Source organism: Neofelis nebulosa, chromosome 8, assembly GCF_028018385.1.
Source record: "Neofelis nebulosa isolate mNeoNeb1 chromosome 8, mNeoNeb1.pri, whole genome shotgun sequence".
Taxonomy (NCBI): Eukaryota; Metazoa; Chordata; class Mammalia; order Carnivora; family Felidae; genus Neofelis; species Neofelis nebulosa.
The window spans coordinates 106,169,004-106,194,388 of record NC_080789.1 but is presented as its reverse complement, the minus strand read 5'-3'; the positions used below and the strand labels follow the sequence as shown (position 1 = coordinate 106,194,388).

General features: G+C 37.2%; 1 protein-coding gene across 13 annotated transcripts in view; it reads right to left on the bottom strand.

Moving 5' to 3' along the window:
• ERC1 (ELKS/RAB6-interacting/CAST family member 1) overlaps positions 1-25,385 on the bottom strand; it is a 515,043-nt gene that overhangs the window by 465,898 nt on the left and 23,760 nt on the right. For all 13 annotated transcript variants that reach the window (XM_058744143.1, XM_058744141.1, XM_058744150.1 and 10 more), the window contains exon 2: positions 7,764-8,588. In XM_058744143.1, the coding sequence (XP_058600126.1) occupies positions 7,764-8,432 (669 nt within the window). In that variant the 5' untranslated portion in view covers positions 8,433-8,588. The remainder of the gene's footprint in view (positions 1-7,763; positions 8,589-25,385) is intronic.

Genomic DNA, 25,385 nt, shown 5'->3' with positions numbered 1-25,385 from the left:
ATCAAAGTTGAACTACTTCTCACCTTAGCTCACAAGGCCTCCACAGATGACTGTAAAAGCTAGACAGGTGTCACTTCAACCCAGTATTTTCCATTAATTGTCAAAATGTAACAATTTACCATGAGCCTAGTAAGGAGGAAAGAGTGCCAGAACAAAGAGAAAGAAGTAGTTTCAATTAGCATTACTGCGAGTAATATGAAAAAATTATGACAGATCTGTTAAAAACTTCCCAACTCCAAGAAAAAAAAATTGGTATTTTTAGAGATGCATATGGCAACACAGAAAAAGAACAATACAGTTCAAAAAAGCATTTTTACTCTTGTCCATAAGACGAGATTAAGGACAACAGGACATATAACAATACAAAGTTAATCATCTTCTCACTGAAAGCACATTTTCTGCAATATTTCCCTTTTTGACAAATGTACTCTAAATTCATTATGCAAAGCTCATGATCTTCAATGAGCTTGTTAACTAAAATAAGACAAAGGACATCTATTACTGAAGTTTGTTTATGACAGGAATATCAACCATTATCACCGTTTTTTAACGAACAGTGATTTTTAGGAATTGACTCACTCAAGTTGTCTGCCTTCAAAGAAAAATACCACAATGAAGAAGATCAAAACACAAAAATAGCTCAGTGAGAAAATACATATAAAACATAAACCATTTAATAGCTTCTCTCCTCCTCTCCACTCCTTACTCCCACAAGCAGAGTTTGTGATACTGAACTAACTAGATCAGTAAATTTTCCAACATTAACAAGCATACACATAATAACATCTATGTGTATGGACCTAATGTCAAAGTCATTAGTCTCTTATTTCCAAACACACTTTCCAGTTCCACTTTCTAATTTCTATCCACTTTTCATCAATGGCAAAAACATTTCCCCCATTTCAATACCACGGTCCATCACAGTCTTCTCCTGCCATAATAGTCGATATCCAAATATTCATTTGAAAATACCTCATGATTATGCACTTTCTTCTCCATACCTATTACCCACATTAATCCAGACCTTTTGCAACAAAGTCAATTTCTTTCCCTGCCTTTCTTGATTCAATCCATTCTGCTGACAACAATAAAAGCTGCACCTAAATAGTACTTTTTGTTATGTCATTCATTTCCTTGTTCAAGAAATCCCTGGGGCAACTTCCTATTACTTTCTTCAAATTCCTCTTCAAATAAATCCCAGATTAAGAAAGAAAAATATTACACACTTTAAAGGATGAACTGAATTGTATCTCAATAAAGCTATCAAAAAGAAGAGAGAGAAAAAGTAAGGGAGGGAAGGATTAAAGGGGGTGGGAAGATGGGGAGTGCAACTCCCTAAATGGTTCTTCACAAAGTACCACTTTACTCTACACCACTTCAGACATTCTGAAGAGCTGATAGACTAAGCACACCCACACAGTTGCCAAAGACATTCTGGCTTCCCTGTAACCAATTCTAGTGATGGTCAAGCCTTACTTTCTGAAACTGACTCTTCCAACAAATGGATATAGCTTTGTTAGAAAATACAGTATATTCTTCAATGGAGCCAGAAATCTATAACCCTCTTATTTGCACTCATTTTTCTAGCATTGCCTTCCCCCCCAAAAAAGTAATGAAAAAGAAAAAACACTCCCTTCTACGTGGCTGCGTATCAAATACACAGCATAAAAATAAAATGTCTTAAGTCTTCCCTTCTTTAGTTCTCTCAACCACCTCTTGTAAGCATGGTTTCTAGGCCCCTCCAATACCCTTCTGGGCAAACAGGGCACCCATAACATGATGTCAAGTTCTAGGAGCGGTATGATTTTAAAAAGTAAAAGGGGGGAGGGGACGCAGCCTGGGTGGCTCAGTTAAGCATCTGACTCTTGATTTCGGCTCAGGTCATGATCTCGGCTCAGGTCATGATCTCAGGTTTGTGAGACTGAGCCCCGTGTCAGACTCTGCGCTAACAGCCCATAGCCTGTTTGAGATTCTCTCCCTCTCTCTCTCTTCCCCTTCCCCACTCATGCACACTCTCTCTCTCAAAATAAACAAACTTTAAAAAAATAAAATAAAAAGTAAAACTCTGTCCTCCCTTATTCATCATAACTAAAAAAAACAAGTTCATTTTCCGGTTTCTTTGACATAAGAAAATCAAAAGTGGATTTCCCAACTCATATTTAAGCTACTATCTGCAAAGTTACTATAAATTAACAAATCCCTAAAAACTATTCTGTCACTGAGATGAAATCACTAGACTGCACTGTGAAATGCAAGAAGAGAATGTGGAGGGAAGAAGCAGCTGCAATCCTCTGGCAAATTCCTCCTCACAAATAAGCCTTATCAGATATTTGCACAACATTTTTCATTAGATTCACTGAATCATTTTTCATAACACTTCACTACATTCCAAGTAGAGCAAATTTACCAATTCTGCAAGAAGCCAATTTCTTATCCCCACCTCATACTTCGGATATGACAAAATCCAATGGAAAGGTAGCTTAAACTTGTAGAAGCCAAACATGAACAAATTTTCCTTCTCAAAATAATTAACTCCCCCAAAGGAACGTATCTATTTTACATCTGACTTAATTTTCTCAGGGCATGCTACATAGTTCCTTTAACACATCTCACTTTTGAAACACCAAAAAAGATTACATCCAGAAAATAGATTCGGACATACCAATTTATCCACAATAAATCATTTTGCTTTATCATTCATAATTCGTCTCTATGTTAAAACAGAATTATCAAAAGAAAAGTTAAACAGTTTATCTCTCATAATTCTGCTTTATCATTCATAATTCATCTCTATGTTAAAACAGAATTATCAAAAAGAAAAGTTAAATAGTCCAAGACACAGATTCCAGATTTTAAGATCAGACTTTAAATGAGAGTAAAACAGGGGCGTCTGGCTGGCTCAGTCAGTAAAGTGAGGGACTCAATCTCAGGGTCATGAGTCAAGCCCCACACTGGGCATGGCGCCTACTTAAAAAATAAATTAATAAGTGACAGTGAAATAATTAGGAACCTCATGAAAAAGCTTATTTAAATTCAAATAGCTTTCAGAGAGCCTGGGTGCCTCAGTTGGTTAAGCATCCTACTTCAGCTCAGGTCATGATCTCACAGTTCGTGGGTTCGAGCCCCGCGTCGTGCTCTGTGCTGACAGCTCAGAGCTGGAGCCTGCTTCAGATTCTGCGTCTCCCTCTCTCTCTCTGCCCCTCCCCTGCTCACACTCTGTCTCTCAAAAATAAATTTAAAAAAAAAAAAAAAAAAACATTAAATTCAAATAGCTTTCACCATGTGACAAATCAAGGTACAACCTAAAACTAAAAATGTTAATAGCCACCAGCAGCCTAACAATGAGAACAAATGACCAAAGATTTATATAGGGTTAGTTTATCTTTTTGTATTTCTGAACTTGAAAATTTTCTTGATCCTTAAATAAATAAAATCAAAATTCAAAAATCAAAGCCCTGAATAAAATCAGAGTCCAAAAACAAAAAAAATACACAAAAACATTAAATTCACTTGCCACACTAGAGTATTAGATAGAATTTACTCTCACCACACAAAATCCCAATGAAAGTGCTTTAAAATAATTATTTTCAAAACTAAGCTTCCAAGTGAAATCAACATAAGAGAAATATTACAAGGCATAATATCAAAAAAAGAAGTATGACAATATCATGTTAAATGTTGGTTAGATAAAATAAAACATAAATCATCCAAAGCCTTAGCTCTGCAATTCAACCAAGCTCATAGCTGGACTTTTATTCTTCACCAAACATACACTAAGAAACTTCCTCATTCTCAATTTAAGGAAAAAAAAAGAAAGGTCTTTCCTATTAAAACATGTATTGTCCAAGGGCACCTGGGTGGCTCAGGAGGTTAAACGACCAACTCTTGATTTCAGCTCAGGTCATGACCTCACGGTTTGTGGATTCAAGCCCCACGTCGGGCTCTGCACTGACAGCATGGAGCCTGCTAGAGATTCTCTCTCTCTCTCTCTCTCTCTCTCTCTCTCTCTCTCTCTCTCTCTCTGCCCTTTCCCCACTTGTACGCTGGCTTGCTCTCTCAAAATAAATAAACTTAAAAAAATGTTTTTAAATAAAAAAATTAAAAACCATGCATTGTTTCGTATCTCTAGCCACCAACATTTGAAAGTTCAGTAACAAAAGGAGTATGAGATAAAAAAACACCTGGGTATTTATTTTAGAAACAATTTTCTAAAAGGACTCCATAATAATGAACCATACACATTAAGCAATTTCTAGCAAATGTGTTTTTACATTTGACAGGATTCTAGAACAAACTTCTGTGGCCCAATCAGATCAAACATTTAGAATGCATCTAAATCCCCACTCTCAAACTGGAATGAGGAAATTTGTTTAATTACTGTAAATCCTATTAAACCAATCTTCTTTGTAAAGTGGAAAATGTCCGACCTCTCAGGGCTCTGGAGGGTATAATGAATGCAGAGTTTAATTAGGGCCCACTGTTGGCTCACTATAATCTATTAATTAGCATTCCCAGTTCTCTGTATCTCGCTGCAATGTCTCACTTTACTTTAAAATTGCACCCTTTGCTTTTTGGACCAAAGTTATACAATTTTAGGATTGTGTGGTAATTACAGAGGGTACAGAAAGAATATATTCCTGCCAGCACTGGTGCTTAATTAGGGCAAGGGGCGGAATCTAGATAAGGCTGTGTTCACCCTCCTTCAGTGCATATGGTTTTTTTGGCATCATAGCCTGTGGACTGTTTCACTTCCACTGGACTGAAGTGCTGAGTCCCCACTACACTCTTTGCAGAAGACTCAAATACTCTGCCTTTCAATGTAGCTTGGTAATTAGAAAGGATATTGCTTTTTACCCACACAGCTTTCAAAGTATAGGCATAATTAGCTGCCTCAATTATTTGAAAATAAAGACATATACCATTAATTTTTTTCCTGTCAAAATGGACATTTCCAAATTGTTTGATAATAAAAACCATCTTGGTGAAAGGCATATTTTCAGCATCATCAAGAAAGGTACACGGAAGCTAGCTAATTCAACAATAAATCCAGTAATCTCCATTCAACTTCTACCAAAATCCACTTTAAATTATATATACACTTCCATTTATACATATTACATTTATTCACACAAACACACTATCAATATATTGAAAGGTAGAAACTATAAAGGGAACTGTTCATTCATTCACTATTTATACCAGTAAGTTATAGCTGAGCCACTTTTCAGGTAAATGTAAGTAAACTGATTTTTATTAACATTTGAGATTAAATAATACTCAAGTATCATGCACTATGACTCCTGTCTAAATACAAAGTACCTCATATTTGAGCATTGATATACTATTAGTACATACTCCAATTTATCAATCTGATTTTTACAAATTAAAAAAACCTAGTACCTACCCTCAAAATACAGACCCAGTTTTTAAGACCTGTGCTATATTGATACCTTACCACAAGACCAAATAAAGCAAACTTATTTGTTCTCTCTTGATATTTATAATTCAACACCAAACTGTAAAAACTTTCAGAATGTTATCTATTATTTCTTATTTAGGAATGATAAACTTTTGGTGTTGTACTTCACTTTCTGAGAACATAAATGTGAACTGAAGAAAATGTGTTTCCCCATTCTATTGTCATAGATCACCTAAATATTTTATCTTGTACATTAATGATTCTCAAGGTGAGGAGATTATCAATCACCTGGATGGCTTTTTTTTTTTTTAAATAAACATATCTAATACCTAAGATTTTAAATATTTTTTTTTGTACACACATTCCTTCTACTAAGGGTCACTGTCACAGTTAATAATCATTATGTATAGGAGTCTGTCACTACCCTGAAGTGTAGTAGGCAGAAAAAAAGGTTGAAAAGCATCAGGCCAACGGTCCCTTGTTTCTTTTCCCTTCTGTCACAATTGAGCTCAAAGATGACAGGAGAATCATCATGAATTCCCTATGGCTAGACTAGTTAAAGAATTAGAAGTACTCCATTCTAAAGATCCCAAACTTGGGGCACCTGGGGGTGGCTGAGCCCCAGGCCAGGCTTGCTGCTAACAGCACAGAACCTGCTTCAGATTCTCTGTCCCCCTCTCTCTCTCTGCTCCTCCTCTTCTCGCATGCCTTCTCTCTAAAATAAATACACATTTAAAAGAAATAAAAAATAAAATATAGGTTGCTGGATTCTATCTCCAAAGCTATTTATGAAGCAAGACCAGGATATCTATATTTTAAATAAATAAATATATCAGAACCAACATTAGGAACCCTGTCCTTACTTTTAAGATCTAACACGGGGGTCTCTTTTAGTTCTTTTCTTTCTTTTCACATTGTTAAAGTCTTGAAGACTCAAACTCAAGAAAATTCCTAGGAAATACTTTTTAAAGGACATTTCCTCTTTTTTAAAAAGGTTGGGTTGCTAAGAGATTTAAGTATAATCAAACATTCAGATTGTGTGTGATGACAAATTACATTTAATCACTGGTTAAAAAGTAAAAGCAAAGTAATTGAAGTTATAATATATCTCACAAAGAAGAAAATTCTCATACTTTCTAATTACTTTGAAAGCTCATTGAAATGAATTAAAGGTTTAGTTTTTAATTCATATTGTACTATCAAATAAATTTGAAACATTTTAACTGTGATGTTAGCTTAACTAGTACACGCACAATATATAGGCATTAAAATAATGATTCAGATACACATCATAGAGCTTTAATATACAGCAGAAATGTTGGCTAAAAAAGGTCAAAATGTTAACACCTATAATATTCTACTTGTATAAATTGTATATGTGTATATGCACAGAAATAGTTCATTAGGGAGAAACAGCAAAATGTTAATGATGGAAAAACAAAGTTATAAGAGAATTTGGGATAAATTTTGATTTCATACCTGTGTTTTCCAGTACTATTTTTATGATCAGAGAAAAGCGATTTTTATTACTGAGAAAGTAAGTTTGGGGCTTTAAAATACAAAACAATACAACCAGCAACCTTCTTCAAAAACCAAGATTTGGGGCACCTGGGTGGTTCAGTCAGTTAAGCATACAAATTCAGCTCAGGTCATGATCTCATGGTTCGAAAGTTCGAGCCCCGCATAGGACCCTGTGCTGACAGCTCAGAGCCTGGTGCCTGCTTCAGATTCTGTGTCTCCCTCTCTCTGCTCACGCTCTGTCTCTCTCTCATAAATAAATAAATAAACATTAAAAATAATAATAATAACCAAAACAGCAGATATAAATACCTGAACTGAGTATTAGTAATAGAATGGTAAAATAATCAACAGAAATCTTAAATCAGATTCACATCATCAAAGACAGATCATTTCTAATTCCTTCTTTAATTCTTAGTATCATTCAGGAACACTAAAGAAATCCAAGTAAGTTTATCACTTCATAATGTTTAGCTAACCCCAAAATAAAGTATAAAATCAACAATGAGGTGGCTACTGTAAAACTCTCCTTTAAGGGGCACCTGGATGGATCAGTTGGTTGAGCATCTGACTATTAATTTTGGCTCAGGTCATGATCTCACAGTTCACGGTCTGAGACCTGTGTGGAGCTCTGCACTGGTATCTGCATTGATAGCACAGAACCTGCTTGGGATTCTCTCTCTCCCCCTCTCTCTCTTTGCCCCTCCCCCATACACATGTGCATCTTTCTTAAAATAAACTTAAAAAAAAAAAAGAAAGAGAATAGCTTATTTCATTTATATACATGAATCTGATCAATAAAGGTAAACATATATATAAAACTAACCTGGTTTTCCTCCTGCACAACTCTATACTGTTCCTTCCAAATAGTGATTTTGGAAGCTTCATCTTTTCTCAGGGCTCGTTCTTTCTTCAGCTCTGGGCTCCAGAAAGTCTTGATGCTATTCATTGAAGAACTTAATTTGCTCTCCTTTACTTCTACATCCTTCCGCAAGAGATCATTTTCTCTCAGTACTTCCTTCAGCTGTGTCTGCAGATCCATGATTGTATTATCTCTTGCCTGACGAAGAGAGTGAGGAACAGTAGATGCCATACTCACAGGAGGGAGGTGATGTTCTCCAAATGCTATGGTGTCACTAGCAACCCCACTGCTAGCTATATTGGGGCTACTGCCCATAGCAGTCATCCTGACACCATACGGCAGACGTCCCCCAGAACGGCCAAGCGTCATGGTGCTTTTAGGTGTTTCTGAACCCACATTTTCATGGTCACTTAAGTACATAGGGCCAGATGTGGCATAGGCAGCATTTAAGGATTGAATATTCTCCATTGAAAGGGTTTTCCCACTGCCACCTCCAACACTGCTTCCAGAACTCCCTCCTGTACTATTGGTTCGACGATGACCCAAGCGAGGGGAACGTGGAAGCCTAGGTGAACGCCCAGGGCTCTGGTTGCTTGGTTCCACCTTCCCAACTGAGCGAGCACTTCCATACATGGTTGCAGGTTGAACACAGGTGCCAAGAAAGATGTACAGCAGAAAGCAAAATATGAAATTCTGTGAGGTTTCTCAGTGGCTATAAGTCTGCTTAAGGCTAATCAGAAATAACAGGTCTTCAGCTGTCCAGTCTTGAAGAAATACCTTACACCATATCTGCAATGAAAAGATCACACATTAAATCCTCCAATAGTAAACATTTCCCTCTCAGAAACTTTTCTTGAGATTTCCCTATCATCTATTTATTCATTCATTCAAAATTTGTTTATAGCGCATTTCACTGTAAACATTTTAACAGTATTTTGCATGTCTCAAAACTGAATACTGAAACCATACCATGCAAATTGAAAAGAAAAAGAAATAAGAGGTATAAAGACTAGCAATGAAAAGATAAAACTCAATGTATGAATATATGATTTTCTAACTGGAAAACCCAAGTCATCAACTGACAAGTTATTAAAATAATAGAACTCTACAAATCAGTCAGACACAAGATCAATATATAAGTATCAGTACTTTCCTGTACATTAATCATAACAATTAGAAAAATGCAATTTTTTTAAACCCACCAACAGTAGCAACAAAACCATAAAAACTGGTATAAATCTAATAAAAATATGCAAGCATTTTTGGAAAAAACTGTAAAACTCTACTGAAAGAACACCTGAACAAAAGGAAAGTTATCCATATTCATGGACAAGAAAATAATGTACAAGTTGTCAGTTCTTTCCCAAATACTGCAAATCCCAATGAAAATCTCCCAGAATTCTCCATATATCTCAACAAGCTGACTCTAAAATTCAAATAGAAGAGTAAAGGTGTAAGAATAACATAAACAATTTGCAACAGAAAAACAAAGAAGGAAGATGTTCCCTAAATAGCAAGACAAATTACAGGTCCATGATCCTTTACCTGTAATGCAAAAATCAAAAAAGCTCTAAAAGTAAGTTTTGTTTCTTCTTAACTCACTTAGCAGTAAAACCTAACCTGATCTGGTATGAAGTCGCTACTGTTTATAGGTTATCTCATTTAGTGTGATTATTCATACACTCATTGAGAAAACAATGTATATGATTACAGGATACTGCATAATGCCCACTGGGTACTGGGGGTAGGGGGGAATCTGGACTCCAAACCACATCTGACTGACCCCCAGGATTTCTCATAAAGACTTAAAACCCCCCTTCGTTTTTGTTTTTTTTTGTTTTTTTTTTTTTTAGGCAAGGGGGCAAAGGGGGAGTGGGGAGAGAGGAAGGGAGCCGGAGAGAGAGAGAGGGAGAATCTCAAACAGGCTCCATGCTCAGCACAGAGTTCAACGCGGGGCTCAATCCCACAACCCTGGGATCATGACCCAAGCCGAAATCAAGAGTTAGATGCTCAACAATCTGAGCCACCCAGGCACCTCAGGACTTACAGCCTTTTAAAGCCATAGTATTTAAAATTGTACAGTACTAGTCCAGGAATACGTCTAAATTATATATGTAAGTTTAGTATATCCTAAAAGTAACATTTCAAAAGAGTGAGAAAAAGACAAATCATTCAATAAATGGGGTTTGAACAACTGGTGTTTGGAAAAATAAATTATATCCCTACTTCACATAATGCACAGAAATAAATTCTATGTACATTAAAGATACAAAATTTTAAAACTATCAAAAGTACTAGAAGATCCTTGTGAACTTGAGTTAAGGTAGGGCTTCTTAAGTAAGGAACAAAAAGCAAAAACCATAAAGAAAAACAAATAATAGATTTGATAATGTCAAAATGGCAAAGTATTATACCAAAAAATACTATAAGCAAAATTAAAAGAAAAACCAAAAACTAGGTGAAAAATGTATCTAACATGGGGCACCTGGGTGGTTCAATTGCTTAAGTGGCCGACTTTAGCTCAGGTCATGATCTTGTAGTTCATGAGTTCAAGCCCTGTGTTGGGCTCTGTGCTGGCAACTCAGAGCCTGGAGCCTACTTCAGATTCTGTGTCTGTCTGTCTGTCTCTCTCTCTCTGCCCCTCCCCTGCTCATGCTCTTTCTCAAAAATAAACATTAAAAAAGGTTTTAAAAACATTATATATACACACACACCTATCATATGTATAAATATCTATACAAAATATATTAAAAAATTCTTACAAGGGAAATGCCAAATTTGAAAACGTGCCAATGCCAAATGGGACTAGCGGAAAGTAACTTGTATTGTAAGGGGAGGTTGGGGACAAAATGTTGGTGGAGACTTTAGGTTCACTTTATATTCATACTACAAAACTTGAATTATTTAAAAGGAAAATATGTTCATATTCTACAAGTATAATTAAAACATGTATCACAGATATCTACTTTATACATTTCTCTCAAAAATAAATCAGGGGTTGGGGTGCCTGGGTGGCTCAGTCGGTTAAGGGTCTGACTTCAGCTCAGGTCTTGATCTCACGGTTCGTGGGTTGCAGCCTGGCGTCAGGCTCTGTGCTGACAGCACAGAGCCTGGAGCCTGCTTTGGATTCTGTGTCTCCCTGTCTGCCCCATCCCCACTCACACTCTCTCTCAAAAAATAAATTAAAATTAAAAAAATTTTTTAATAATAATAAATCAGGGGCACCTGAGAGGCTCAGTTGGTTGAGCATCAGACTTGATTTCGGTTCAAGTCATAATCTCATGAGATCAAGCTCCATATCAGACTCTGTGCTCAGCATGGAGCTTGCCTGGGATTCTCTCTCTCTCTCTCTCTCTCTCTCTCTCTCTCTCTCTCTCCCCCCCCCCTCACTCTCTCCCTTTGCCCCTCTCCCTGACTCACACTCTCTCTCTCAAATAAGAAGTATTCTTCACTGAAAACACTACCCAAGAAACTCACAGTCAAAAATATGATTTTAAAGAATCCATATACTTTAGTCAAACTCCAACAGGTTATTCTTTAGAAATACGAATACACTGGCAGTCTCATCTTAATAAAGATAGCCCTAGGGTAACAACAAGCAGAAGAGAAAATACACAGAGCCCAAATCTTTACGGTTCCATCTCAGAAATAGCAATAGTACACCAAGTTCAGAAATTGCAACATTTCACTAGTAATGTTAGGAAATTCTCTCCAGGACTAACCTTAGCTCAAAAAGCAAAAATTTCTTTTCATGATTTTTTTTTTTAAAGTAAGCTCTATGCCCAACATGGGGATGGAACTCACAACCCGAAGATCAAGAGTCCCATGCTCTACCAGCTGAGCCAGCTAGGCAGCCCTCCTTTCTCATAATTTATCTGGACTGTGAGGTAGGTGACAAATAATTACCTATATATTACTGTTTGAATGAATTCTATTTCAAGATCAAAGAGGGATGCAAATCTTTTTCTTTTTTTAAGTAATCTGAATATTGCTTAAAATAAGAGACATTTATTACCCACAATCCCTTCAATAATAATAACAAAAGCTAACATTTAGTATTTACTGCATGTCAGGCATTATGCTAAAAACTTATATTTAGCTTAATTTAATATTTAACATTAAGATCTAATTTAATATTTAAAAGCCTCCCTTGGGGCACCTGGGTGGCTCAGTCAGTTAAGTGTCTAACTTCCAACTTCGGCTCAGATCACAACCTCACAGTTCATGGGTTCAAGCCCCAAGTCAGGCTCCATGCTGACAGCTCAGAGCCTGAAGCCTGCTTTGGATTTGTGTCTCCCTCTCTCTCTCTGCCCCTCCCCGACTTGCACTCTGTGTCTCTCTCTCAAAAAATAAACACTTTAAAAAAATTTATAAAAGGCTCCCATAACACAGGTACTGTCATTATCTCCATTTTAGAGATGAAGAAAGTGAGTTTTTTAGCTGTTAAGTGACATCTAAAGTGGTAGGGTGAAGATTTGAATTAGGGCGCCTAATTCCAGAGCCCTGGAAGCTCTTACCTACTGTACTTAACCACAATCATCTGCTGATGAGAACATCTCAACTGTCCATAGAATATTAAAGGCTTCCACAGTTTTATGGCAGTGTGTCCTGCTAATCTAGTACTCTTTGGGGCAATTTTAGGTTTTCCAGGTATAAAGCTTAAATAATCACATTTACCTTTCTATTAAGGAAAAAGTCTTTTTTAAAAGATGTTGGGCAAAAGAACAAAGTAAAACTAACAACATAAGGAGGAATAATTCAGTCTCAGGAATCATGCCATCAGAACATTAAAATGCCACATTCCAGAAAAAAATTCCCAACTGTGCTTTTGTTCAGAATTCTGTTTTCATGTAATCATATAACTAAATCATACTGAATAGGCTAAGATCCAATAACAAAAATTCCCATCAAGTTTTCAATATTAGAAGGTGCACTCTAATGTCCAAGTCACTTTCAGATCCAAAACGGTATTTGCATGTGGAGTATTTGTTATTATCAGAACTATATTCATATACACAACAAAAGAAAGAAATTTACTAGTTCTGAATTCTTCATACTGGCTTTTTAATTTCATAAGCTTCAGAGAAGATAGTGTTCAAAAAAAAATTCTTTTTTAATATGCCAGGCATACAACCACAAAATAATAATTCTTGCACTTTAAATAACTGACAAGAATTCTGACCCAAAAAAAGTTATACAGTATGATTCCATGCATGTAAAATTCTAGGACTAATTTATTATGACAGAAAGCAAATCAGTGTGTGCCTGGGGATGGGGTCGGGGGAGGCATGGATCAAAAAGGAGTAGGAGGAAACTTTTGGGGTGATGCAAATGTTCATTATCTTGACTGGGGTAATGGTCTCACAGGTGTATACATGTCAAAACTCATCAAATTATATATTTTTTTAAGATTTTATTTTTTTAAATAATCTACACCCACCATGGGGCTCAAACTTACAACCCCAAGATCTAGTCACATGCTTTACTGACTGAGCCAGCCAGGTACCCATCATCAAACTATATACTTAAATACATTCAGTTTAGCGTACATTAATTATACCATGAAAGTCTGAAGAAAAAAATTTCACGCTCCAAACTCCCTTGTCCTTGATGAATCCAAAAGAAATACCTTCATTGATTATACAACTGGAATCCTGATTGCTACTGGAGAAAATCATGCAGCTGTACAGTTTGAGTCCATAATGTTGTCCCCAGGGTCCTTTAGTTAGCTTCCTATCCATATTTTCTTAGTTCCCTATCTAGTATCTGTTGTGGTTGTTTCAAGTCTCCCTCTGCTTATCAGACAGAACACATGAGTCTCCTGGTTCAGAGACAAAAACAATTTATTACTCACAGCTCAGCAAACAGTATAAGCATCATGTCTACATTGGCTCACTGTTACCCCGAAGTCCCACAGGTAGCAAGAGGAACTCAAAGAGATGCTACACATGCAATGGCTTTGCGTTGCAGCTGAAGACACTGAGTTTAGGGAGTCCACCACTCATAACAAGCAGTAAGCCTTCTCTGTCCTAGTGGAAAACATTACCTCATTCCTCAATTTGGCTTGCTACAAACACAATCCTGAGAAATGGCCCAGGTTAAGAGCACTCAGGGCCTTGTATACTTAGCATACCCAGCAAGGCATACAGGAAAGAAAAGACTCATGAATGACTCACTCTCCTGACAAGTACTGTGATAGTTTTAAGGTATCTCCATAAATTCTTTGATACTTCTCCCTTCAAGGGGGAAAGCAAAATTGCTCTCTCTCTCTGAATATGAAGTAGACTTAATAATTTGCTTCTGATGATGTTATCACTTTCAAGGCTAACTCATAAAGGACAATGGTGCTTCTGTCTTGGGTAACTCTCTTGGATCACTCAGTTTGTGAGGAGCTAGCTGTCATGTTGTAAGGATATATCAAGCTACCCTACATAGAGAGCCACATAGTAAGAAACTGAAGCCCCCTGCCAACAGTCATGTGAGATAGATTTGAAAAAGATCTTCTAACCCCAATCAAGCCTTCAGATGACTGCAACCTCGTGAAATACCTTGAGCTGGAACCCTGAGCCAGCTATGCTCTACATAACAATTGTGAGATGTTTGGTTTTTTAATCTAGTAAATTTTAACTTTTAACACAACAAAAGATAACTAATACAGAATTGTTTCCTGAAACCTTCGTTTCAGGTAGCCATATGCATACACATGTGCATGCTCCATCACAACTGAAAATGTGTTGCTTTTTGTAGGTTCTAAACAATTCTCAACATCATTGCCAGAATCTTTTTTTTTAAGTTCATTTATTTATTTTGAGAGAGAGAGAGAGGGAGGGAAGGGGTCAGGGGGTATGGGGGGGGGGGGCAGAGAGAGAGAATCTGAAGCAGGCCTCACACTGTCAGAGTGGAGTCTGATGTGGAGCTAGAATTCACAAACCACGACATCATGACCTGAGCCGGAATCAAGAGTTGGACACTTAACTGACTGAGCCACCCAGGTGCCTCCAGAATGATCTTTTTTTTTTTTTCATTTCATTTTATTTTGTTTTTACATTAAAAATTTTTTTTTCATTTACAACATCCAAATGATTTATATTTTTTTTAATTTATATCCAAGTTAGTTAGCATATAGTACAATAATGATTTTAGGAGTAGAATCCAATGATTGATTCTTCCCCCACATACAACATCAAGTGCTCATCCCAACAAGTGTCTTCCACAATGCCCCTTGCCCATTTAGTCCATTCCTCCACCCACAACCCCTCCAGCAACCCTCTGTTTGTTCTCTATATTTGAATCTCTTATGTTTTGTCCCCCTCCCTATTTTTATATGATTTTTCTTCCCTTCTGTTCATTTGTTTTGTATCTTTCCACGAGTCAAGTCATGTAATACTCATCCTTCTCTTAATTTCGCTTAGCATAATACACTCTAGTTCCATCCACGTTGTTGCAAATGGCAAGATTTCATTCTTTTTGATTGCTGAATAATAGTCCATTGTATACATATATACCACATCTTCTTTATCCATTCATCTGTCAATGGACATTTGGGCTCTTTTCATACTTTGGCTATTGTCGATAGTGCTGCCATAAACAGTGCATATGCCCCTTTGAAACAGCACACCTGTATCCTTTGGATAAATACCTAGTAGTGCAATTGCTGGGTCATAGGGTAGTTGTATTTTTAATTTTTTGAGGAACCTCCATACTGTTTTCCAGAGTAGCTGCACCAGTATGAATTCCCACCAGCAATGCAAAAGTTCTTTCTCTGCATCCTTGCCAGCATCTGTCATTGCCTGAGTTAATTTTAGCCATTCTGACTGATGTGAGGTGGTATCTCATTGTGGTTTTGATTTGTAGTTCTCTGATGATCAGTGATGTTGAGCATTTTTTCACGTGTTTGCTAGCCATCTAGGTGTCTTCTTTAGAAAAGTGTCTATTCATATCTTTTGCCCATTTCTTCACTGGATTGTTTTTTGGGTATTGAGTTTGATAAGTTCTCCATAGATTTTGGATACTAGCCTTTTATCTGCTATGTCATTTGCAAATATCTGCTCCCATTCCATCAGTTGCCTTTTAGTTTTGCGGATTGTTTCCTTTGCTGAAGCTTTTTATCTTGATGAGGTCCCAATAGTTCAGTTTGCTTTTGTTTCCCTTACCTCTGGAGATGTGTTTAGTAAGAAGTTGCTGTGGGCGAGGCCAAAGAGGTTTTTGTCTGCTTTCTCCTCTAGGATTTTGATGGCTTTCTGTCTTACGTTTAGATCTTTCAACCATTTTGAGTTTATTTTTGTGTATGGCTTAAGTAAGTGGTCTAGGTTCATCCTTCTGCATGTCGCTGTCCAGTTTTCCCAACACCATTTGCTGAAGAGACGGTCTTTATTCCATTGGATATTCTTTCCTGCTTTGCCAAAGATTAGTTGGCCATACGTCTGCAGGTCTGTTTCTGGGTTCTCTATTCTGTTCCACTGATCTAGGAGTCTGTTCTTATGCCAGTACCACACTGTCTTGATGATTATAGCTTTGCAATACAGCTTGAAGTCCAGAATTGTGATGCCTCCAGCTTTGGTTTTCTTTTTCAGGATTGCTTTGGCTATTCAGGGTCTTTTCTGGTTCCATACAAATTTTACAATTGTTTGTTCTAGCTCTGTGAATTCTGGTGTTATTTTGATAGGGACAGAATGATCTTTTAATACAATGATTCCCCAAGTGGGTCAGGAGCCTCCAAGACTCCCTAAGACCCTTTCAGGAGAGCAAAACTATTTTCACAATACTATGATATTATTTGCCTTTTTCACTACACATTCTTACAAACGTATAGGAGTGTTTTCCAGAGGCTACGTGACATGGGGTATATCCCACTGACCACTAATGGAACGTATGCTTGCATACTCTAATGCTTTACATTTTTCTCAGTTTTACTTTCCAATATAGTAAATGGTAATAGATACAGCCTGCATAAACAAAAGCTATTTAAAGTCCTCATTGATTTTCAAGAGTATATAGGGATGTTGGAACAAAACAGCTTAAGAACCACTGCTCTAAAAATTAAATATGACATGAACACACCTACATACTTCCTTTGATGGCTTTCCAAAATAAGAATCTAAATTCTTTGGCAGTGTATATAAGATTTTTCATGATTTCGGTCTTGCCTACCTCCTGAAGGCAGCTTACTTAACCACTCTCCTTTTCCATGTGACAACCATGATCAAGTACGTGCAATTTCCTAAAATATCATGCCCTCTTCTTGCTTCTGTGACCTTCCTCCTCCCCAGCAACTGGCTAACTACTTACTACTCATTGAGTACTTACTACTCATTCTTCCAAACTAAATTTAATAGTCACGGTCCTACACAAACCCGTAAATCCTTCAGTCTAATTTAGGTGCCCCTCTTATGGAACCAAGAGTTTCTAAAATAATGTACTTACTATATTTTGGTTAATTAATTGCTTCTTTAAAAGCAAAGGAATGTCTTATCTCCAAAACCTGGCATAATGCCTAATACATATCAAATATGTAATAAATGTGTGCTGAATCCACAAGTTAACATAAATCTGAATACAATTCATTAAGATCGTTCTTATATTCAGAAGGTGGTAGTAAGCTTGAAATTCATTTATGGAAACCGCAACCAAATGCAATGTAAGACAAATTCCATAAATTGACAACCTCCTTCTCTATACGTATTGCTATGTATTTTTGTCTTCTAACATTATGCCTGAAAATCATAAAGAAACATACTGAATGGTCAAGATTTCAATTTTTTAAGGGGCACCTGGGTGGCTCAGTCAGTTAAGCATCCAACTCTTGATTTTCAGTTCAGATCATGATCTCACAGTGCATGAGTTCAAGGTCCATGTCAGGCTACACTGACACTGAGAAGCCTGCTTAGGATTCTTTCTCTCTCCCTCTCTCTGCCCCTCCCCGACTCTTGTGAGTGTGTGCACTTGCCTTGCATGCACACACGCTCTCTCAAAATAAACTTAAAAAATTTTTTTAAAGATTTCAATTTTTTAAGAAAACTGTTCTTCTTGGGACCGCTGGGTGGCTCAGTTGGTTAAGTGTCCAACTTTGGCCCAGGTCACAATCTCATGGTGGTGAGATCAACCCCTGCATTGGGCTGAGTGTGGGGAGCCTACTTAAGATTTTCTCTCTTTCTCTGTCCCTCTCTCTCTCTCTCTCTCCCCCCACCGCCCCTTCTCTGTGCACGTGTGCATGTGTACCCTCTTTCTCTCTCAATTAAAAAGAAAATACACATATATACACATGCACAAGACAATTAACATTTAAAATCATTAGGTTTACTTTTGGGGCACCTGGGTTGCTCTGTCATTTAAGCATCTGACTCTTGGTTTCGGCTCAAATCACAATCTCACAGTTCATGGGTTCGAGCCCTACATCTGGCTCTGCAGTGACAATGTGGAGCTTGCTTGGGATTCTCTCTCTCTCTCAAAATAAATAAATAAACTTTAAAAAAATGATAGCGGGGCGCCTGGGTGGCTCAGTCGGTTAAGCGTCCGGCTTCAGCTCAGGTCACGATCTCACAGTTCATGGGTTTGAGCCCCGCGTCGGGCTCTGTGCTGACAGCTCAGAGCCTGGAGCCTGCTTCGGATTCTGTGTCTCCCCCTCTCTCTGCCCCTCCCCTGCTCATGCTCTGTCTCTCTCTGTCTCAAAAATAAATAACATTAAAAAAAATTTTTTTTAATAAAAAAATGATGGGAATCATATAAAAAATTAAAATTATTAGGTTTATTTTTAAAACAATAAGTGTCATTTTTTAAATTTATTTTTAAGTCAGTTTTTTTTAATTCCCCAAATGAAGTGCAATGGCAAAAATTAAAAATAGAATTCCAAATCATCAAGCAATAGTGTTCAGAATACATGGGCATAATTTTTATATTATCCTCCTTAACACTGTTGCCCTTTGTATTAAGGCATATCAGTAACACTATGCCCAACCAGGAAAAACAAAAATGAGACCTGAAATCTTTTCTGGGGAATAAGTATAAAAATATGCAGTAACAAAATTCAATACACAGACCTTATACACATTTCATCCCAACAAGCTTCTTGTGAATTCTTACTGTGCTCCTGAGGCTTAGTCATGCAGTAACTAGTAGGAAAGGCTTGGGTTGGTTTCGCTCCACTATTTAAATGTATAAGATTCAACAAATAAATACATCTTTTAGACCCTCAGTATCCTCATCAATAAAATGGATGTAGTATCTTCCTCAAAAATTAGCTATAAGGACCAAATCAATGAGTGAGTAAGTATAAAATATCTATGTAGTTCTTGGTAGGTTTTCAATAAATGTTAGTCATCATATTTCTAGGAATTCATCTTACACATTTTCACACAAGTGGGAAAACTGAGTAAGAAAAAACTGCAGAATTCTTTGAAATAACAAGACTCTGGTAATAGTCTAAAATTATAGTAATACTGTGCAGCTATTAAAAAGAATAAGGTGAGGTGCCTGGATGGCTCAGTCAGTTAAGCGTCCAACCCCAACTCAGGTCATGATCACATGGCTCGTGGGTTCGAGCCTCACATTGAGCTCTGTGCTGACAGCTCAGAGCCTGGAGCCTGTTTCAGGTTTTGTGTCTCCCTTTCTCTCTCTGCACACCCTCACCCCGTTCGTGCTCTCTCTCAAAAATTAAAAAAAAAAAAAAAAAAAAAAAAAGGTAAGTCTGTATGTAATAAGAGATACAAGATATACAAGATATGTTCTTTAATTTAGAAGAACGTGTGGCTTCAAGAAGCCATGAGGAGACATGGGTTTTTACATTATTCTTTTCTACACTGATTGAGGTTGTAACAGGAATATGAATTACTTTCATAATTTAAAAAGTAACATAGAACCACACATATATGGACAACTCATTTTTGACAAAAATACAAAGGCAATACAGTGGAGACAGTGAGGCAGTTATGCTACCCACAACAGGAGATCTGAACAGTACAGTCCACCCCTTGCACTGCAAAATTATTTGTCCACACAGGAAAAGGAAGCAGCTTCTCCATGATTTTCATAAGCCTCTGTTTTTGAGGGGAATCACAGAAGAGGAAGGTTACTAGAACAAACTACTGCTGCTATCAATCTCTCAAGAACACAAATCGTACTCATCTTCTCCCTCCTGTACTAATTTCTCCCTGTTTACAGCTCTTAGTGACTTATCTGATAGCAACATCAAGTTTCATTCCCAAAGGGGCCTCAGCCCTTGATCATCATATTCATCTCAGGCCAGGACTGCCACACATGTCCATCCACTGTTAAGATGGGGCAAGGGAGAGCCAAAAGGTGCCCAGCTGGATCACCTGGGTTCTATTGTATATATTATTCTCTGTCCCCATTATGTTCACAATAGTGAAAAGTTACAATCTAAATATCCAACAATGGGGCATTGGCTATATAAGTTAAGGCAAAACTATAAAATGAATTAATATCTGCAACAAGTTGAATAGTGTCACCCCAAAATTCATGTCAATTAGGAACCTCAGGATGTGACCTTATTTGAAATACGGTCTTTGCAGATATAATCAAGTTAAGATGAGTTCATACTGGATTATGGTATGCCCTAAATCCAATGAATGATGATTCTATGAGAAAAGAAAAAGAGATTCAGTCATAGAGAGACACACAGGAAAGACACACATGTAAAGATGGAGGCAGAGACTAGGGTCACACAGCTACAAGCCACAGAATGCCAAGGACTGTCAGGAGCCACCAGAAGCCAAGAAGAAAGCAACCAGGGATTCTCTCTCCAGCCTTCACAGGGAGCAAGGCCTGCCTATACTGACTTTGGACTTCTACCCTCCAAGACTGTGAGAGAATAAATTTCTGGTTTTTTACATCACTAAGTTTATGGTAATTTGTTAGAGAAGACCTAGAAAACTAATATACCACCTCATTATAAATGATGATGTAGCTCTATACTTAATGATACAGAAAAATGTTTGTGATCCTATTGTCAAACCAAGGAAAAAAAAGAATAAGTTATAAACACAGACAGCACCAATTTTTTTTTTTTTTTTTTTGGAGGTTTCAGCAGGATGTACAACCCTGGGTAAGATTTCTGGTGGTGATCTCACTTTCTCACTAAATTATAGATTTTTCTCAAGCACATACTATTTTTATAATCAGGACAAAAAATAAAACTTTTTCAGGAATGGGTGGTATAAAGATATCCAACAGAAATATATTGGCATGAGGCCCTACGTACTATAAACTCTCACTACCACTTCTAGGATAAAGCCAGAATGGTTTCCTTATAGCCAAAACCAACGGATTCTCTTTACTTTCACTGCATTTGACAATACTGACCACTTCTATCTTGAAACTCTTACCTGGGTCTCTCTGATACTACTCTTCTGGTTTTACTATTTCTCCAAGATAATCCCTCTTTCATACATTTTATTGGCTTCTCTTCCTCTATCTTTAAAACACTGTTATACAGCATACAGCTCTATCCCTAACCATATTGTTGTCTCTTGCTATTTTACTTTCCCTGGGCAATCTTATCCACAACCACTGTCTCAACTTGCTTCAACTATCACCTATTTTAGGTAGGTGCTTACTTTAGTTTAGGTTTTCTCAATCAATATTCCCAACTCTTACTTCTCCCTTGGCCTGCAAACTTGTATGACCAACTACTTACTATATATGTCTGCCAAGATTTTCCATAGGCAACTCAACACCTCTAACTACACATACATCTTCCCTAAGACAAGTGCTTCTCCTCCTATGTTCCCTACTTTGACAGAATTCATTTTGACTCCGTTTTCACTCCTCCATTCAACTCTCATTAATTAATCAATCACTGTGTACCATCAATTTTTATCTTTCTAATATATTTCATTTCCCTACAGCTACAACCTCATCCTGTCTGGCCAGTACTACTACAACAGTCTTCTAAACAGCCTATTACCTATACAGTCTTGCCTCTTTCCAAGCTGCTGATGCTCGTTAATTTTATTTTCCCAGCCCAACATATTTAAGGGCTATGATACATTATCATCAACAACAGTTCACTGATAGACATTATCAAATTGAAAGTGGGAGACATATTAAAAAGGCCAGATGGTCATTTATTTGATAAAAGCCCCTTATTCTAATACCCTTTTCTCCTTCCATGCTCCACTGAGAAACAACATACTTTTCTTTGTATGCCTTTCTATTTTTATTTCAACATCTTTTAATTGATGTTAATTTGATATTATAAAATTCACAATTTTAAAGTGTACAATTCAGTGATTTTTAGTATAGTCACAAGGCAGTACAACTATACCATTAACTGCAGAATATTTTCACCACTGCAGAAAGAAATCCCACAAACCCATAAGCAGTAACTCCCCATTTCCCATTCCCAGGCCCTTGCAACCAATATACTTTCTGTCTCCATATGTTTGCCTACTGTGGATATTTCATATACATGGAATCGTATAATATGAGGCCTTGTGTGTCTTATTTCTTTTCATTAGGATAATGTTTTCAAGGTTCATTCATGTTGTAGCATGTATCAGCATTTCATTCCATATTATGGCTGCACAGTATTTTATTAAATGGAAATTCTACATTTGCTCATCCATTCATCACTTGATAGACATTTGGGTTTCTGCTATTATAAATAATTCTACCATGATACATTCATGTACATATTTGTGTGGACATATGTTTGCAATTCTCTTAAGTATATACCACAGAGTAAAATTATTTGAGCAATATGAAAACTCCCTGTAACATCTGAAGGAAATGCCAAACTGTTTTCCAAGATATCTGCAACATTTGACTTTTTTTTTTTAAGTTTATTTATTTAAGTAACCTCTACCCGCAACCTGGGGCTCAAACTCGTGACCCCGAGATCAAGAGTCCCTGTTCTTCCAACTGAGCCAGCCAGGTGCCCATGCAACATTTTACATTGTCAGTCACAAAGTATAAGAGTTCTAATATTTCCACATCTTCAACAACACTTGTTACTGTCTATCGTTTTTACTACAGCTGTCCTAACTGGTATGAAGTGTTATCTTGTGATCTTGATGTTATGACTTTCCTTTTAAATAATAATCTTCAGGGGTGCCTGGGTGGCTCAATTGGTTAAGGATCTGACTTCAGCTTGGGTCATGATCTCATGGTTCATGAGTTCAAGCCCCACATCCAGCTCTACGCTGTTAGTGCAAATCCTTTAGATCCTCTGTCTCCCTCTCTCTCTGCCTCTCCCCTGCTCATGCATGCATGTGCTCTCTCTCTCTCCCTCAGAAATAAACATTTAAAAAAGAAAGAAAGAATAATCTCCAAAAAATTATAAGCATATTTGCAGTCAAATATATCTGGTGTCCAATTTGGTACTATGTGTTAATGTATTTATAGCTATAACATTAAATATTACTGTTAAACAGTACATGCACGTAGAAATAAAAGTTCAAACAATAAAAGTTAAAGTCTCTCCTCCTCAATCCTTCTCATTACAGATAACCACTCTTAACCATTCTGCTTTTAAGTCTAGTGGCTATCTCCATAATTCTAAATTATTTAGCCTTTTCTACATAGCTTTCATTACCACATATTATGCAATTTGTTTCACCTCACCATTTTGATACTATCAGTCTCCTTCACTAGACTGAAAGAAAGTTCCACGGGGCACCTGGGTGGCACAATCGGTTAAGTGTCCTACTCCTCATTTTGGCTCAGGTCATGATCTCACAGTTCTTGGGATCAAGCCCCACGTCAGGCTCTGTGCTAATACCGCAGAGCGTGCTTGGGATTCTCTCTCTCCCCCTCTCTCTCTCTCCCTCTCTCTCAAACCCTCCCTCTCTCTCTCAAAATAAACTTAAAAAAAAAAAAAAAAAAAAGATAGGGGTGCCTGGGTGGCTCAGTCGGTTAAGCAGCCGACTTCGGCTCAGGTCATGATCTCGTGGTCCGGGAGTTCGAGCCCCACGTTGGGGTGTGCTGACAGCTCAGAGCCTGGAGCCTGTTTCAGATTCTGTGTCTCCCTCTCTCTGACCCTCCCCCATTCATGCTCTGTCTCTGTCTCAAAAATAAATAAACGTCAAAAAAAAATTTTTTTTTAAAAGATATATTTAGGATGAAAGCTATATGAGGCCAGTAAATTTTCCCTTTTCTATTCACTGTTGTACCTATGCACTTAGAATGGGGCATAGCACATAAAAGATAGGTGACAAATATATTATATGAATGAATAAGCATTTATTTGTTGATTTATCTAAACTTTAAGCATTTTCTTGAGTCTCTCTCCATAAAAGACAAGGAATTTTGCTCATAACCACCTATTTCCCAATTTTTATTGGGTTACAGTTTATTTTTAATTATTCTAATGGTTACCTTTATAATTTTAAGTAATATGCTTTGTTTGTTTTTTTCCTCCACCAAATTTAAACTCTTAACCTCCCATCACCTACCTCAAGGTAAGATGAGGAATCTAGGTTTCCAGTACACCCAAGTACCTCACATGCATCACCCTAATCATTACTTTTACATCATATAGGTATATAACATTTATTTTCTGACCTACAATTGTCTTCTTTGGTCTACAAATCAATTCTGGAAACAGAAAACCAATAAATAGTTTAAAATATGATGATAATGTAAACATTACTCACTGCAGAACCAAGTAGTAATAGGAACTGCAGAGAACATGTAATTCTGCCTGTTCCCTTCCTAGAATGTACTACAATTTATGAATATACTTTATGTGTTTTGTCTGTATTTCTTACTATACCATATACTCCATGAAAATAGTATTTTAGTACACACACACACACCTCTTACCCATTAGCGCATCACAGCATGCATTCAGTCACTGTATGTTTATAGACAGATGGATAAAGTTGGGGAGAAAAGAAGTGGGAAGGTCAGGCCATCAAGAATATGAAAGCCATTCTACATCTCTGTATAATATCCATTCACCAGCATCAACTTGAGACAGAGTTGAGGTGGAAGGAAATGAATCTATATACTACATAAGCTCTAACCAGTCCAACAACTATCAACTAAAGATTAAGTTAGAATAAGAAAGTAGCATCCTGTCTGTAAATTTATAATTTTTACAATAAACATGGACTGCTTTTAACAAACCATTTCTCATATTTTTCTATATGGGGGCAGGTGAGATTTGGAGTTTTCCTCCCTAAGTTCTTTTAGTAAAGTTCCTTCTGGAAATTTTCAATTTTAACTCCTCCTAGGAAAAGTGTTTTTTTCTATCTCTTAACCAGAATATACAGATGGCCACAAGGAAAGTAGTAATGATGGGGATGCCTGGGTGGCTCAGTCAGTTGAGCGTCCAACTTCGGTTCAGGTGATGATCTCACAGCTCATGAGTTTGAGCCCAACATCGGGCTCACTGCTGTCAGTGCAGAGCCCACTTCATATCTTCTGCCCCCTTTCTCTCTGCCCCTTCCCAGCTCGCATTAAGAAAACATTTAAAAAGGGGTGGGGGGGCAGTGATGCTGAAAATAATGCACTTCAAAGCCTCCAAAAGGAACCAAACTGCTGCTGAGACAAAACAGAAAAACATGGAAGGTGAAAGAGACATAGCTTGTGGAGGTCAACTCTTTGTGATCTAGGGTTTTTCTTAAC